Source organism: Penicillium mononematosum, assembly GCF_028829835.1.
Source record: "Penicillium mononematosum strain IBT 11891 chromosome Unknown utg000005l:1.0-9366267.0:1.0-9372171.0, whole genome shotgun sequence".
Classification (NCBI taxonomy): domain Eukaryota; kingdom Fungi; phylum Ascomycota; class Eurotiomycetes; order Eurotiales; family Aspergillaceae; genus Penicillium; species Penicillium mononematosum.
The window spans coordinates 5,729,372-5,746,475 of NW_026643275.1; the positions used below are offsets into that span (position 1 = coordinate 5,729,372).

Consider the following 17,104-nt stretch of genomic DNA (forward strand, 5'->3'; position numbering starts at 1 on the left):
GTCCGGAAACGGAAATCAAGGAGCGATAAGAATATTTGACGACGGGAAAGAGATGGATGCAGATGTTCTCGACCTTGTTGTTCGTGATCTTCTTTCTTTTGCTCTTTTTCCGTCTATCTTGATACACACTCTATCCATTCTACTCCCATTCTACTCCGTACTCCGTACATAGTAAGGATCCAGCCTCCACCTCATCTAACCAGTTTGAGGCTCTCTAATATGACAATAGAAATAATGGAGCTCTTTTCTCATATCCTACATACAACTAGTAGATACTTAGACACATGGATAGTTGGTATCTGCACCTCAATTATATATAGCAACCTATATTGTGTACTAGTATAAGCTAAAGTTGAAGGTTGGGCACTGTACGGAGTACGGAGTACATATGCCTTGATAGTCTGATGCTATATTTAACTTGATTTCTTTTTCCGATCATACCGAGAAATACGGTAATTTTCAAATTGATTTTCGTTGGCCCACAAACGGTCTCTCCGATCTGCTTCGGGCCTTGTATTTTTTTCTTTTTCCCCCCCTCTACTATGTACTTCGTGGTATACACTCCGTATTGTACTGCTCTTTTGAAGTTCGTTCTCGGGGATTTTCACTTAAACGACGCGTTTTATGCCGCGTCTTTAGTCTCGTCATCTACCTCCACTCTAAGGGCATTCAACCCACTGTCTATCTCGGCCGGAACTCATGTTGGGCAAGATGTAGACCTGTCAACAAGGATAATCCTATAATCGGGAATCCCACCAACGCAGTACTTTTGTACTTTGTTCCTGGAGACATGGACCGTAGGTATTATCTTCCGGTATAATTTTCATTTTAAACCCGAAGTAGACAGCATACAATATAAACCTGTATCTCCAGTTGCTCAGATGAAGACAACATATCGGGCACATTCTTTGAATCATTCCAAGGGGATAGGTCTAGTTTGGCTCCCTCTAATCCCACATACGGCATCAAGTGTGCATGTATACGGTACCTGGAGTGGTTCACACAACATGCAGATGAACGCATCAATTTTGTATCCCTGATCGACATCCAATTGACAACTGGACTGATGTACCACAGAAAATGGCCACTGGGCATTGTACATCGTATGTTGTACGACTTGGAACAACGGTAAGAGGGGTCGATATCCCCTCTTCCTCCCCACCATCGTGACATTCTCTTGAACCTTGGAATGTTGTATTTCTGGAACAGCCTGTGGTAATACAAAAGAGTGAAAAAGTGCATCAAACCTGATAACTTTGGCAAGGATATTCATGACCTTTGATTTTAGACTCGTTCAAACTACCTGACTGGGGGGGACATAGGTCACCAATCGATCCTGCACAAGGCGGGAGGCTGAGAGGATTCCAAGGGATGTCCAGGATCGACCGTCCGCATGCCTTGGAAGGGGGAGGCGGAGTTGATAATCTAAGCATACCAAAGTAATGATCGACGCGCGTGCCGAAGCAATGATGCTTGCAGCTTGGACCGCATCAAGGGATCGTCCCCAAGAGTCTTTTTGATATCGGGGAATTTTCTTTTAGTTCATTCAATCTGATAATGACATAAAAAATAGGCCTGGTATGTTATGGCATGCTCAAGCAGTGAAATGCAGGCAGTAGCTGCAATGGCTGCAATGGCTGCAATAGTTGCAATAGTTGCAATGTGCTGTTCCGGTCCAACATGAAAGGGCTAGAACATGGATTAATCACATCTCCTGTAGGCTGGGGTTTATCACTTGGGACCAGTCCAGATCTCTGGGGGAGACGGAACATGCGATGTAATAATAAAAGTAAATTTGCATGTGCACAAATAATAACCCCTTGTGCAGGTGGAACCGCAATGATGACACTACATTCGACACCTCTCTTTCTTCTCTCTCGGAGCCGGAGATAGACAGAACCGACTAAGTAGGATGGTATATTCTATTCAATTCCGGACAATATACATATATCCATTCAAATGTTGATATGTGGCCATGTCGACAGGTGGCAGGGGCACGAACCACGTTTGCGGAGACCCGGAAGCAGATCTTCAATATAAGAGCATCATACGGAGTACATATGTATTGTGTTCTCAGCCACAATCGGTCTTCGCTTTGAATGATTCTATGGTGTTTGGGGGGGGAAGCCACAGATGTCATGACTGCGCCCCATGAATATCGTAATTGGGCCTGAAATTGGACTGGATACAGAGTACTCCGTACTCCGTATATGAGTACCCATATCCATATTAAATACCACGTTTTACCATAGATTAGCAATATCAAATGCACACATCATCTCACTGAAACCAAATTAATCTTACAGAAACCCCCGGCCCCTGGCTTCCATAAAGCCTAGAGCCCATGCACAAGTCGATTATGGTCCAATTCTTCCGGAACCCCGCGGATGTAAGATAAAAAGGAAAGGAAAAAAGTGATGAGAATTGTGAATCGTACTCGTACTTCGTACAGAAAAACACGTTTGTACTAAGAGGGTCCCTTGATCGTATCAATGCAGAGCCATTGGCCGATCATAATTTCTGATCGACCCGTTCCACGCTATTTCTTGTGTCTCGTTGATTGGGCTCCCAAAGTTAAGAAGAGCTATGGTTTCCGTACGATACTGGGTGCCCAGGTGCATATTGTAGCTTACAAATATGAAGCATCCCCAAATCATGCATTGAATGCAGACTTTGCACAACTTTATGAGACTCATAACTCGCGACAGCTCTAAAGCGAGACTGGACATTTGAAAATTCAAGATCCGAGACATTGTCTCTTGTTTTCTTGGTTTTCTCTAGTGCTTGGGGCTAAGGTCTGTTTTCACTTTGATTTTCGCCTCAAACAGGGTAATGTATTAGGTAACTGTAATTTATCGGGCAGGTCTTTTTATGTGCTTTGTGCTTTTATGCTTTATGCTTTATACCTAGCTTCGAGTTATGCCGTCCATATATATATTTACGTTACCTCAGGTACACACGGCACCTGGCATTTCACAGTAGATAATCTTGATTTTCATCTACGTACATATCTTACTACTTGCCCTTCAAGAATATCGCGGTTTCCTCATATGCATGTGTTCAGCTTCGTAGTCGTCCTGATTTCCCTCCAGGGCTTCAGTATGGCCTTGCTAACCATACATGTACATGTTTATGTTAATTGGCAGGTACCCTAAAGCACACATATCTCACCCAGGTCAACGTGATGCCCCGCATCAGTCAAAACCACGTCGCTGATACAAGGATCGGGTAATGGATGATCAATGTTGCTACGAAGGCTATGCAAGTCAGATTGGAACCACAACCACTACATACATTCAGGTTATAGACACATTGCATGGTAGGCGTTTATTCCTGGGCCCCTAGTGTTACAGATGGACCGGCTCTGACAGTCAAAATGATGGGAGATTGAATTCTGGTGTATATCCACTTTGGCTGTGATCGGATCTTGGCAGGGTCTTCCGGTCGTCTGGTTGACACCACGACCGCAGCGCGGTGCATATTTTCTATCTGATTGTCTCCGGCTTTGACTTATCTCGCAGACGTCGATAACTATGACATCGCAACTCCACATTGAGATCCCAAGGTCCCTGTCAGGATACAGTCAGGATACGGTTGGACAGTCGTGCAGAGCTAACCCATTCTTGCTTCCATTGCTGTTTTCGAATACATGGAAGGGTTGTGCCTCACTTCAAAACCACAGAAGGGCAGAGGCAGGTCCCAACGGCGGAGAAAAACATATCAAAACCCGAGCTAGTGCGCCATAACAATTGAAAAAAAGGAAAAGAAATTTCAAATCAACAAAGTTTTCACCTAGACACGCCTAAGCCATGTAGGTGGTGGAGTCAACACCAGCCTCGGGGTACTCACTGTGAAGGACAGGGTTAGCCTTTTGTCAAAGGGCATCATGAATTGGAATTGAGGGAAACTTACGGAAGGGCAACCTCAAAGCGCTTCTCAATCTCCTTAAGAACCTTCTCGTCATCCTCGTTGCTGACGAAGGAGATAGAAAGACCCTTGGTACCGAAACGACCGGCACGACCAACACGGTGCAGGTAAGAGTCAGCGTCGGCGGGGAGATCGTAGTTGATGGCGAGGTTAATGCGCTCGATATCAATACCACGACCGAAGACATCAGTGGCAACACAGATACGCTTGTTGAACTCCTTGAACTCCTTGTAGCGCTTGATACTAGATGGAGGTCAGCAAATCGCTGCGGCCAATGGCGAACTCGGATGAACTTACCGCTCCTCCTGGCTGACACCAGAGTGAACTGCGATACTGGGGAAGTTGCACTCGCGCAACAGCTTGTCCAGCTCGTTGGCACGCTGGGTGCTCTTGACGAAGATGATGACCTGGTTGAACTCGAGGTTGTCCAAAAGCTCATTCAGCTTGCGGTTCTTCTCCTTCTCGTCGAGCTTGATGTAGTACTGCTGCAAGCCGTGGAGGGTGAGCTTGGTATCATCATCGACATAGACCTCCAGCGGGTTGCGCATGAACTTCTTGCAGATGGGACGAATCTCCTGGGAGAGGGTAGCACTGAACATCATGACCTGCTTGTCGGCGGGAGTCGCACGGAAGATTTCCTGCACATCACGGCGCATGTCTGGGCGAGGGTATTAGTGGGATGTGATAATTGGGTCGCATCTCGGATGCACATACCAATCTGGTCGAGCATCTTGTCACACTCGTCGAGAACGAAGGCCTTCACGTTGCGCAAGGACAGTTTCTTGTCACGGACCAAGGCGTTCAGACGACCGGGAGTGGCCACCACAATGTTGGGATGGGTTTCCTTGTTGGACAGGATTTCGACGTCCTTCTGGATCGGAGTACCACCGTAGAAGACTGCAGTCTTAACGTCGGGCAAGTACTTCGAGAAACGGGCGTACTCGTTCTTGATCTGATAAGCGAGCTCACGGGTGTGGCACATGACCAGGATTTGGCACTCGCCAGGAACGGGCTCCAATTGGTGAAGAGTGGTGAGAACGAAGACCGCGGTTTTACCGAGACCAGACTTGGCCTGGCAAAGAACATCGACGTTCAGAATGGAAGTCGGAATGCAAACTTGCTGGACTGTTGGAAGGCGGAGCCGATGTTAGATTGGGTTCGACGAAAGAAGAAGCAAAAAAAAAAAGTCCGTCTCGCAATGTCCGTCCATCCCCTGACAACATCACATCGATGCGTGGGCGGTCATCTTCCACCGCTTGATCAGACCACCATCACTGTATGTCACATTCAAAAGCCATGCTCTTTGTGGATATCCTATCATATTCTGCAGACAACATGAGGTGCGCCTCACAAGGAGACAAACGTGATAGATATCAGTCTTGCACCGCATGCGCCAATATCCACGAAGGACGTGGGAGTTGGAGATAGAGGCTCAGGCTCAGCGCAAGAGCGCCGCAGGACCAAACGCATGTATATTGTAAAGAAATATTGTCCTTTTCCAGGAGCAATAATCCCCATGTCGTCTGCAGATTCGAAACACGACGGATTGCCAAATACCGACAGAAGAATCTTCCCCCAAGGATGGACGGACGTTGGAGATTGGACAAATGGAGGAACGCTTGTGGGAATAATGAGTTAGACTAACCCTCCGATGGATGTTCGAAGCCGCAGTCGGTGATGGCGCGCAGAAGTTCACCCTTCAGCAGGAAGTCGCGGAAACCGGTTGAGTGGATACCGACGTAGCTGCCCTTCTTGTCAGGACGGCCACCGGTTACAGTCAAGTCACCCTGCTTGTCGGCATCGCCATTGGTGGCGGCAGGCGCAGCAGTGGTGGCCGGTGCTGTGGTGGTCTGAAGCTCCTCATCAGAGTAGTCGATAAGATCTTCCTCGTGAGACATGGCGACGTAAATGGGCGAGTTTTTAGGGGAAAAGGGTAAAAGTATTGCGAAAGAGAGATAACGTGGGGTTGAAGTGAAAAGAAGACAAAGGTAGTAAGGAGAAGAGTATGGACCGCGGGAATGTGGCAGGTCTCGATAGACAAAGGTGCAGGGGAAGAAGTCGCAAGGCGGTAGGAGGAAGACCTCACCAAGGGAGCATCACGTGATTTGTTCAGCCTCACCGCTTGCGGACTAGCGTCATTGGGAAGCTTTTCTCGAGTTGCAAGTCGCAAACAATTTTGAGATCCACTTGGTGATCTGTTGAATTTTCGAGAATGGCAAAAGCCAAAGGAAAGAAGGAAGCCAAGAATTCTAAGAACTCTCAGAGCCATATTCGAGCACGGCTGGATTACCTACACCAAGCCGCCGCATATTTCCAGGGCAAATCTACACTCGCCAAGGATCAGAACGCCAAAGTTCACAACAATGAGCACCCCTCAGTTGCTGGTCATATTGACTCACGGGATAATCGACGCACAGTAGATACTCAGCAACAAGTCTGCTCCGTGAATCAAAAGAAGACTCAAGAGCCATTGAGAAACCTCTCAAGGGTATGTGTATCACATCTACGCGCTGTGGCAATGAAGACGCAGATTCGGCTGCCGATCACACTGAAAAGATCAGTGTGCAAGCGCTGTGATACAATCCTGACGCCAGGGGTGACTTGCTTGCGCGAAACCAGAAACGCAAGTCGCGGCGGCAAGAAGCCATGGGCCGATGTACTGGTCATCCGGTGCCTCTTATGCGGGACTGAAAAGCGATTTCCTCAGACGGAGAAACGCGGGAAAACGCTCGTTGAGCGCCGCAAGGAAAAGGACTCGGCCTTGCTACGCGGCGTGAATGCACAAAAAGCGGATACTTCTGCGGCGTCGCAAGGAGAAGCAGTCGAATTGTGTGAAGAGAACGTGCCAATGTTGGATGCTGCGGATGTGCCAATGACGTGAATAGCGCCCGCCAAATCCAGTTACTACGTGTGGGGTCATTTCCATCTTGAATTTTACGCCCTGCACATTGTCACCTGTCCTGCAGAACACAAAACCGGGGGGCAGGTCACACATTCAGCGTGCGCAGCGTGCGCTCGTCGACAGGCGAGTGTGCTCATTTTTGCTATATCAACGATATGATCAAGGCGCTCTGGTGAGGTCCGGTCGGCCACAGTTTTGATCGGCTTTTACCATGACATCTCAGCTACAATGACCAGGGGTGTCGATCAAACCAGGACAACCGTGTTCACCCTCATCACCTGAAGAAGCCTCAAACCCCGTGAGTAGCCTCAATATACCTCCAGCAACCACCCCGACGACCTGCTTGTTCAATTACAGGCCCTGACATTTCAATATTCCATGTCGACCTTGGAGGACTCAATGCAATGCGACGTACGATTCAGTCGTTTTGAAGAGACTTTCCCAGTTATATTGCAGTGAACACCATCAGCCAAGCTATAATCATCCCAGCGATGGACATGGCCCAACATCAACGCAGAAAAAGAAAACCCAGAGCAATGTACACGCAACATGCAGAGAGGGGAATCGAACAACATGGGGAAATAGCAGAAGCATCAAATCAAACAAGAAGACACAAAGACGAGTCCTGTTTATGCGCTTGGTATCACATTAAAAATCCTTCATGATAGTCATCAAACCTCATAGATCTCCGGTACCGGGTGGAAACCGAGTTGTCATGGCCGTCATCGGCGCAGCTCAAGCAGTCGTGACAATGCGGCATTCCTTTCGAAGTCGCATGCTCAACACCGGTGTCTCGCCTCGATAGTGCCGCGAGGCATGCAGTTCTTTCAGCCAATTGTTTCATAAAGCAGATACCCAGTCCAATGAAATGTGACAAATATTGAATACGGTGGCTGCCGCGCATTCAAAAAGGAAAAAAAGGTCCGTGAGGACACATTCGATGTATAGGTTTTTGTTTTCTTTTGTTCTGTCGGCCTTGGTATGTTCTGGTTCGGTTACTTGTGTGGAGAAAATATAGGTGTGTCTCGGTCGGACCATCCAGTGGTCGAGTAAAAGCGAGATGTGCAGAAACGCATGACCGTACAGGGTCTTTTGGAACGCTTCAAGATAGGTGTGTGTTTGAAGGAAGTATATGGAGGGAGTGTTTAGTGTATACGGGAAGGCATCATCGTCGGCGCCGAGAACTCTGGTCAATGCGGTGATCTAGGTTCTCGATCCGGCCACGGAATGATTTGACAATATCACGGATATGAGCGATCTTCGCCAACTCATTGTCCAACTCGTCGATAGAGGCCAGGATTTCACGGGTGCGGGCAATTTCGGCATCGGCATTGCGAATTACGTTTCCCGCGCGGTCGTAGGTGTTTTGGATAGAGCGCTGCATTTGATCCTCGAGCTAGCAAGGATGTCTCATGTTAAAACAACGAAATGTGATTTCCCGATGATATAGACATGCGGTCAAGAACCGCCAGGGGAAACATACATATTCGATCCGGTGACTGATCTGAGCCTGCAAACCGTCTAGCTGGTGCGATAGTGCGCGGAGGCTCATAGGGTCTAGTAGTAAACGGCCCTGACTGCTGGCAGCGCTGGTTGCGCGCGAACTGGAATTGCTGGTTCTCCCGGTGCCTCTGCCCCTGGCCACCCCATTGCCGGAATGGCCGCCCTGCAAGGCAATCTGCTGCTGCTGTCGGAGGATCTGGATCTCGGAGGAGGTGAGGCCAAGCGAAGTGTCGGGAATCGAGGCTGAGACGGACATTTGGTCCCGGCAGAGACATGCTCCGACCGCGACAGTCTACGAGGCGCCGATCAAACTCGATGTGAGACCAAACGGACCACAGGTCATGATGGAGGATGGAGGGTATCAAGAGGATAGTTTGCGATATACTGCAGTCAGATCGGGGAATGCGACTATTGACGGTTAAAGAGGGGAGGGAAGCTTCCTTTTTTCCCTCATGAGGAGAAATCGAAAAGGAAAAATAAGAGGCGGAGAAAGTAGGTGTGAGCCGCTGGGAGTTCGGCGGCAACTAAACAGCGCGCGGCTCGAGGGAAGCCAGTTACACTCCCCGAGGAAGAGGCTAGTGCCAGACCAGATTTTATATGTTCTGGAGCACAGGCTCAGGCGGAAATATGACACCTCGGACCTCCCCCCATAAAGAGGGGCTTGATGATGGAACGAAAGTCAAGAAAAAGCAATACTTAGTACATTATGTATTTTTTTTTAATGCTTCAGTGCCTTACTTTTGTTTCATTCTTTAGTACTTCGATGTATTTTATATTGGATATTGCGCGGGTTAGGCTAAATGCCTTGCACCTATCTCAACGAGGTGGAAGAAGCAAGAGGCTCTGCAGTAGGTCTGCCAAAGCTATAATATAATCGGGTGCAATAGTTAATAATATACATGTGCAATGCTAACAATACCTCTATTAGTACTCTGGGAAATATAAAAGTCCATATAGGGATGTATAATGGACGATGTATGTCGTCGTAGTTCCAATTCCGAACCATGGTAGCTCTCTCTCCACTCTTCCTACGGAGGGCGGCAGCGACCAGGCGAGACTTAACTTTGATTGGGCTCAAAGTGCACCGCTTGTTTCTCCGCCTTAGCTGTGTGTAACTAATTAAGTAGTTTTCTGCCTGCCAAAATATCCAGGACTTGACCTTGGAACTCTTCCGTGGTTGCTGCATCACTCTGCACTTCACCAAATCCCAACTTCAACCTCAACCTCAACCTCAACGTCTTTACTCAGCCGCGGCTACCACACCCAAGCTTAGTTGCCTAGATTGTGAGGCTGAAACTGGCAATTTTGCTTGACACAGCGCTCGTTCATAAGACATTCTCACATTCTCACATTCGGCCTGTGAGCGTCACCCAATCGCAATCCCGGCCACCTGCAGTCTCGACCTGACGGCCCGACACGATCCATCCAGTCGAGGCGACCTAATGCACTGATCACCTGTTGGTCTGCGAAACAGACAAACCGGCTACCCTCATTGCGCGCTTTCTTTTCGAGTTTGCGCCGTGAATTATTGTTTCCAACCATACCCTTCACCTGCGACAGCCCCACAGAGCCCAGACATTTGTACCGTGCCTAGTCTGCGATCTCTGAAATTGATTTGACGAGAGCCCGTGGCATTTATTACCGGCCTGGGCAGCTAGCTCATGCCATACCGATAATTACAAACACGCACACCAATCCCAACACCAACACCAGCACGACGTCATGGCCAAAGACAAAGAGCGCTCGGTCAACCCTGCCGTAGCGCAACGGAAACAGGATAAACAAAAAGAGTTGAGAAAAGGCAAGTCAGAGGCAATAGCGCGCCGAAACGAGAAACTTGCGCGCCGCAATCCAGATCGAATCCAGCGCCAGATCAATAGCTTCAAAGAAGCCGAGGAATCAGGACAACAGCTACGGCCGCGCGATAAGGAGCTTCTCGAAGCGCTGGAGAAGGATTTGCGGAGCGTTTTGAAGGCGCGTGAAGCTCTTGGCGACAAAGCGCCCCGGTTCGATCATGGCGGCAGAGGAGGCCGCCAGGGTGATGGTGCGAGGCGGGGTGGTGGTGATGGCGTGCTTGGGAAGCGAAGGCGAGGCTCAGATGAAACAAGAATGCCTCATGATAGTGACAGTAGCGATACGGATGAGGACGTACGAAGGATACCCATGCCGCGGGATACACCGCCACCAATCCCGCGCCAGCACCAGCGCAGACGGGATGAAAATGTGCCTTCAGAACAGAACGTTGAGCGCAGAGCTCCTCATCCACTGCCATCTCGTCCGACCGCGGTTCCAGCGGCCAGGACTGTTTACGAGGCGAAGCCCCAAATTCGGGACCTGCGTCAAGAGGCAACCAAGAAGTTTGTTCCGGCTGCCGTTAGGATGAAGCAGCAGTCAATCAAGGGACAGGGGAAGTTGTTGGAACCAGAAGAGCTGGACAAGCTTGAGAAAGCTGGGTATAATGCCGGCCCCGCTCCGGAAGCACAGGCTGGCGGTTCGGCACAGGAGGATTGGATGTTGACGTTAGAAGAAGAGGAACGGCGTCTTAACCAGGAGCGTAAGTCCGTTCAGATAGAGGAGGTCGAAGATGAGGAGGCGTGGGCTTAATATCTGACCTCTCGAATAAAATATTTCATCAAACGTGATGCATATCACGCTGCGGATTTCAATGAGATGTGCATACTAGTGTAGCATATAGTAGTCAGAAGGAGTGGCGAAGTGTATTGGTCATGCATCTTAGGGCTAATACTTCGGAGATGTCTCGACTCACATGTCTAGAGCCAGCATAGCATTTACAACCCTACTAAAATTCTGGAATGCACGATGTATGTTTGCCTATGAAGATAGGTATGTACATCCAACATTGAAGCATTGCAGCACCAGAACTCCAAATTTGTAAACATGAGGCACCAAAATGCAATGAGCACACTTGAAGAACATGCCTGAGGACGAAGATTCCAGACTTGAAGTAGGGCCAAGGACTCCCGAGTGGGAGGCACTGCAAATATTAGTCCAACAATAACACAGCAACATATGTGCAACGGACGAGGATACGACGAGTAATCAATTAGACATTCAGAGAAAGAGGAAGCAGAATACAAAAATTCAACAATCTATGCATGGCTAATGCAAATAAATGTACAAGAGACTCGGATCATCTCCTTCTTTGAAGGAAAGGGGCGTGACGGCATGAACAACAAAAGAAAAGTAGTAAAGAGTCGAGTCGGTGAGGCAAGTGTGTAGCCAACGAAGGCAAAGATCCATGGGCGTGCCCATGGACATGTGTATCAAACTCCGTGTCTTGCATGTGGCAAGGATGCTCCGAAAAAATTAGGGCCAACTCCGTGACATAGTGGGAAAGTATGCGCAAGAAGCGAAAGTGCAAAACCCCAAAACGGTGGGCAATAAGGGTAACTGAGGGTTTCCAAAGAAACCGAATCATCCAAATCCAAATCCAGTAAAAAACAAAAACCTCCAGTGGGAACAAACTCCAATCACACCAAGGCGCCATAAGAAAACCGAAACCAGAACCAACCCGAAAAAAAAGTCAAAGTAAATGCAACGGAAATTCGATCTGAGTGAAAGACTACCGCAGGTTGCGGATAACCTTCTTGCCGCGGGCAAGGAAGGGACTAGGCATCTCATCCAGTTCAGGGTTCCAGATAGCAGGAGCATCACGTTCAGAGCATTTCACGCTCATGGTGGGACCGCCAGCGCGTGAGTCACTGGCACAACGCTTGACTTCATCCATCGGACGGCCTCCGGCTCTCGCCTGTGCGAGTTCAACCAGAGTGCGGCCACCCATGTTGCGCTGCATAACAGCCTTGAACATCTCTTCACCGCCACCCCCATTCTTGACAGGAGGTTGCTGCTTCGAGGCACCCTTACGAGTTGGCGATGTGCCCGCATCGGCAGCGAGATTGGCAGATGAGGGGATTTTAGTTAGACGGCGATGGGGAGACCTGGATCTGCTCTCACTTGCATTGCGCTCTTCAGACTGGGAAGTAGATGCACTCGTCGATTGAGGAAGGCGAGTACCGCTGGAAGGGAACAAAGAAGGCTGAGTGCTAAGTTTCTGCATGAGAGCCGCGGTATTCTGACGAAGTAGAGGTCGTCGAGGCGCCTTCAATGGGTCGGGCTTCACCTTGGGCCGAGTTGGTGAGGGCAAGTCGGGGGTATCGTCCTCATCATCAGAGTAGGCCAGGGTGGGCTCCCACTTAGCTTTGTTCCGCTCGGCCTCTGCAAAGATGTTGCGCGCGCCTCCTTGACCGGAAGTGCGGCGAGGGGACAGGGAAAGCGAAGCGATTGAAATGGGTGACGGCTCAGCCATTTGAACGTCCACCGGTGAATCAACAACGGTCTTGGACCGACAAAAGGGCGTTCGCGTCTCTTTCTTGGGCTGTTTTCGGGCATTTGATGGAGGAGAGCCAAGCGACAGCTGGCTGATGTCGGCGCTTGACGAGGGAGTAGTATCGCTGTCGTCTGTCATATTTGCAGAAGACCGAGAAGACCGCCAACCTTGGTTGCTGGATCGAGAGGACCCAGAGCCGTGGGTACTTGTGCGGAATACATCGTCTCGGGCGGTATTGTTATTGGAAGTGTTGTGCTTGTACTTCTTCACCTCAATGGCAACCCTTTCTTGCACTTCAGACTCAAATCGCTTGCGGAGTCGATCAAGTTCGCTTTGCACCTGGCGATCAATTTCCAAGCGTGCTTTGACCTCCCACTCTCGTCGAACTGTATTTTCGATTTCGGCCTTGATATTTTGCTTTTCTGATTCTCTCTTAGCGAGGTTCTGCTCCATTTCGCGGACTTTATGAACAGCAATCTCCTCACGTCGGCGCAGGGTCTTTCCGAGGTCAACAACCTCTTTCTCCTTGCGCATCAAGCGGATGATAGGAAGATTAATCAGGGCGGAAGTATCAGGGCGGTGATCGGGATTGACCCGCAGACAGCTTCCGATAACGTTCTTGAGCTCTGGTGAATAGTAATCAGGCAAGGGAGCGAACTTTCCCTCGCGAATTTTTTGAACTAGTTGAATGTGGGTGCGAGCGTTGAAAGGGGGCTCTTTCTGGCAGAGCTCGTACATGATACAGCCCACCGCCCAAATGTCGGAGCGCAGGGTGTATTTTTCAGCCGCACAGATTTCCGGTGACATGTAGAAAGGTGTACCAACATAAGTTGATGCAAAATCATGGGACTGCATTTGCTTGGACAAGCCGAAATCGCCTAGCTTGACGGTGTTGTCACTACCGAGGAAGATGTTCTCCGGCTTTAGATCGCGATGCAAGATAGTGACTTGCCCCTGTTTTCCCTTGAGACCAGACGGCTTTGGGGGTGGGCCCAGAATGTTTGATCCGACCTCCGCGGGATCAGATCCGTAGTGACACCGGAACAAAGCAGTGACAAGCTGGGAGAGAATGCGCCAGACAAACTCCTCTTCGGCGTATTTGTTGGCTTTCTTCAGGTTCTTGATGACCATACCTAGGTCTCCGCCACCACAATACTCCATATAGAGGTACAGGTCCTGACTGGCCTTGAGATGCTCCCGGTGGTAGTATGCGACGATGTTTGGGTGACGAAGGGAACTCAAAATGTTGAACTCGGCAGTGAGTTGTTCGCGTTCTTTCTGTGACATTTTGATGTAGTTGATTTCCTTGCGGCATAGTATCTATAGGAGCAAATTGAGGTTAGTTCTGGTTGCAAGATGCCAACAATGCACTACACTTACGAATCCATCTGACTTCCGCTTGACTTTGCGAATGATCCCGAAGGAACCGCAACCTGAATGAATAACATAAGATTAGTTTTGAACATATAAAATATGAATAGAGTCACAAGAAGGCAGAGCATACCAATTTTGTCCAAAATCTCATACTTATCGGCCTCAGCCAAAGCAATCGCCATGGCTATAGATTGCTGTAGAGTTTAGGACAATAAGTTGAAGACGAAACAGGAGAATGAGAGTCAATGATGCATGAACGTTGTGAGACTAGATCCTGTGTTAGTAAAAAAAAAAGAGTCGAACTGCAGAATTGAAGATTTGAGGAAGAGTCAAGGCAATATGAATTGGAGCTTTGAAGATGGGTGTTTGGGGGATCGTTGCTATGCAACGGTGATTATGGCGCTTTCCCGAACCCAGCAGGCGGTGGGGAAAGTAGATCAAACGGTCGTCAGGAGAGGCAAAACCCTGAAATGACGTTTGTTCAATTACAGTTCGATGGCTTGCACACCTATGTACCTATACTTGAAATATATATATCGATGGATACTTCAACCATTAGATGTCTTTTTATCACACTACTAATTCTCGACGTCTATACAATATAGAAACCCCCTTAATTTCAGAGTTCACAGGTACATGGTCACGTGCTACTTATCGATAAGCCTGTTTCCGCCCCGCCATTGCCGTTTGCCCTCATCCCACTTCGACCTGTTGTTGCTGGCAACCTGCATGATGGATGAGCCAACTGTGCTGCGGAAGGACCAGCTGGAGATTAGCTTAGTCAATGAGAAGCAGTTGATTAAGGAGGGCACTATAAAGGATGATAACCCTTTAGATCTCAGTGAGCCATTCCATCAACTATGCAGCGCATGTCGTCAGGGCGATTTGAAAGTCTGCCAGGAGAAAATCACCGAGGGTGTCAATGTTAATGCTCGTGATCCCTATGATTACACGCCATTGATACTGGTGAGTCAATATATTGACAAACCGACCATACCCATCCCGCGTACCACACACTAACCGAATGAACCGGTAGGCGAGTCTCTGTGGTCATTATGAAGTTGTACAACTTCTTCTTGAGTCTGGTGCACTTTGTGAGCGAGACACGTTTCAGGGCGAAAGGTAATTAGCAATTGATTCTATATAGAGTGGCTAGAATTAACGATGGTGGTTTTATAGATGTCTCTATAATGCCCTAAACGACCGGATACGAAACCTCCTCCTGGAATATGATTATTCCAAGTCCACGGACCCCCTCCAGCCGCTAGCCGCGCATATAACTTCGCTTCTCACCCGAGAGTCTCCATTAACGACAGATATTGTTGTGACTGCATCCGATGAATCGCTTCACCTTCACAAATTCATCCTCGCGGCACGCTCTCCATATTTCCGTGATAAACTAGCTGCAGCACCAGAATCCGCAACATTGGATCTCCCCAATACCATTCCTCCGGAGGCATTCGGGGCCGCTATCAAATACATGTACTTTGGAGAAGCCCCTCGGGACTTGAGAAGTGGACCTGGAACAGGCTTCACGGAGTCAGAGACATTCGCAGGGGTGGATAGAATCTCCAAGTACTTGGAGATCCCCTGGTCTTCTAGACAGTATCCTTGATAGCGGAGATAGGAGACGTGCCAGACAAAGAAGAACCGACGATATTTCCAAGGGTCGAGATCAAATGGAACAATGGTTCCAGGAGAATATTCTGGGGAACAAGCTCGAGGTGGAGACTTCGAAAGTGAACGAGGTGAAGTGGGATCGAAGCAACGCAATCTTCGCTGATGTTCTTCTGAGGGCGGATGAACTCCCCGAGGAAGAGGAGGAAGCGAACATTGATACACCAGAGGTCAGCAATGGCACATCCAGTTCGATTCCCGTTGGCCCTATCTCTACCTCAAATGAGAAGAAACTCGACAAGCCGAAATCAGTTATCTTCCCATGCCATCGAGCAATGCTTTTGCGGTCTGAATTTTTCCAGACCATGTTCACATCCACTTTTCGCGAAGCTTACCTCAAGGAGCATCTGACGATCATCGACGTCAACTGTTCGCCCGAGGTCTTGGAAATTATTCTTACGTTCTTATACACCGAAAGAGCCGATTTCCCCTTAGAAATCGCTATCGATGTCCTATTCGCCGCAGATATGCTCTTCATTGAGAAGCTGAAGACAAAAGCCGCCGTGGTTATCAGCACCCTCGGCAGTGCTGGGATGTCCCAGGCTGAGGCTGCGAAAACTCGAGGAATGGCGGACGAAGATGATATTGACATTTACTCAATTGTTCGAGCTGCGTGGTTGACGCGCGTGCAACGGTTGGAAGAATTCGCTGCTCGATATCTCGCTTATCGACTGGAAGCACATATAGATAGCCCAGAATTTGCGGAGCTGATTCAGGAATCAGCATCTCGTATTAAGGCGAGACAGGAAACCGATTCCATTGAAATGCTGGATGATATCCGGTTCTATCTTGGAGAGCGGTTTAGATTGAGATTTGACGAGGCTGGTCTGCATGAGATGATGGAAGAAAAAGAATTACCGGAAGATCTAGACGAAGACGGGCAGCCAAAAGATGTTATAAATATTACAGAAGGTATCCAGAACCTGGATGTTTCCAGAGAGGCTATCCCCAGTCAAGGCCAGCAGCCGCACGTCCATGCCCCGGAGATTCGAACTCTCGACGGCGCCGTTGTCGTGGACGAATTCTCGGAAGATGCGATGAACTATGAGATCTTGCTCGAGAAGCTGGATAACTTGCTCGAAAGACTCAATCTCGAGGCTTAGGCGTTCGAGGTTTCGCCGCTGGCCTCCAATTAGCCGGCCAACAGCGTCTCCTGATACCATCGGACTGTTCAAGTGGCTTCTGGGCTGATTGATTTATCCAGAGGCCCTGGATTGGAGATCAAGACAGTGTCTGGAAATGAAAGGTGCACCTGTGATGAACTTCAACATGCATTCAGCCCTCTGATGGAAACTTTGCGGTGACACTCATTGCAGACTCCCGGCAGGAGGGAAAAAGATATATTTTTTGTCTATAAACAAAAGAAGTAGTGC

The 17,104-nt window shown here is 48.8% G+C and overlaps 6 protein-coding genes across 6 annotated transcripts; 3 read left to right on the top strand and 3 right to left on the bottom strand.

Annotated features, from left to right (window-relative positions):
• Positions 1-3,802: 3,802 nt before the first annotated feature.
• Positions 3,803-5,825, bottom strand: N7519_010355 (ATP-dependent RNA helicase SUB2; the record flags this gene model as incomplete). Its single annotated transcript, XM_057297128.1, has 5 exons — positions 3,803-3,848; positions 3,913-4,170; positions 4,225-4,585; positions 4,642-5,052; positions 5,573-5,825. The coding sequence occupies 5 exons, from the start codon at positions 5,823-5,825 to the stop codon at positions 3,803-3,805; spliced, it is 1,329 nt and encodes a 442-aa protein (XP_057145010.1).
• A 314-nt stretch (positions 5,826-6,139) lies between these two features.
• N7519_010356 (ribonuclease P Rpr2/Rpp21/SNM1 subunit) lies at positions 6,140-6,808 on the top strand (the record flags this gene model as incomplete). The annotated part of the gene is made up of 1 exon (XM_057297129.1): positions 6,140-6,808. One exon carries the CDS (start codon positions 6,140-6,142, stop codon positions 6,806-6,808), a length of 669 nt encoding a protein of 222 aa, XP_057145011.1.
• A 1,186-nt stretch (positions 6,809-7,994) lies between these two features.
• Positions 7,995-8,588, bottom strand: N7519_010357 (uncharacterized protein; the record flags this gene model as incomplete). The annotated part of the gene is made up of 2 exons (XM_057297130.1): positions 7,995-8,225; positions 8,313-8,588. 2 exons carry the CDS (start codon positions 8,586-8,588, stop codon positions 7,995-7,997), a joined length of 507 nt encoding a protein of 168 aa, XP_057145012.1.
• A 1,466-nt stretch (positions 8,589-10,054) lies between these two features.
• On the top strand, positions 10,055-10,936 carry N7519_010358 (WW domain binding protein 11; the record flags this gene model as incomplete). Its single annotated transcript, XM_057297131.1, has 1 exon — positions 10,055-10,936. One exon carries the CDS (start codon positions 10,055-10,057, stop codon positions 10,934-10,936), a length of 882 nt encoding a protein of 293 aa, XP_057145013.1.
• A 979-nt stretch (positions 10,937-11,915) lies between these two features.
• Positions 11,916-14,236, bottom strand: nimA (serine/threonine protein kinase nimA; the record flags this gene model as incomplete). The annotated part of the gene is made up of 3 exons (XM_057297132.1): positions 11,916-14,000; positions 14,061-14,113; positions 14,185-14,236. 3 exons carry the CDS (start codon positions 14,234-14,236, stop codon positions 11,916-11,918), a joined length of 2,190 nt encoding a protein of 729 aa, XP_057145014.1.
• A 454-nt stretch (positions 14,237-14,690) lies between these two features.
• N7519_010360 (ankyrin repeat and BTB/POZ domain protein) lies at positions 14,691-16,834 on the top strand (the record flags this gene model as incomplete). Its single annotated transcript, XM_057297133.1, has 4 exons — positions 14,691-15,020; positions 15,091-15,176; positions 15,234-15,629; positions 15,661-16,834. The coding sequence occupies 4 exons, from the start codon at positions 14,691-14,693 to the stop codon at positions 16,832-16,834; spliced, it is 1,986 nt and encodes a 661-aa protein (XP_057145015.1).
• Between the last annotated feature and the right edge of the window lie 270 nt (positions 16,835-17,104).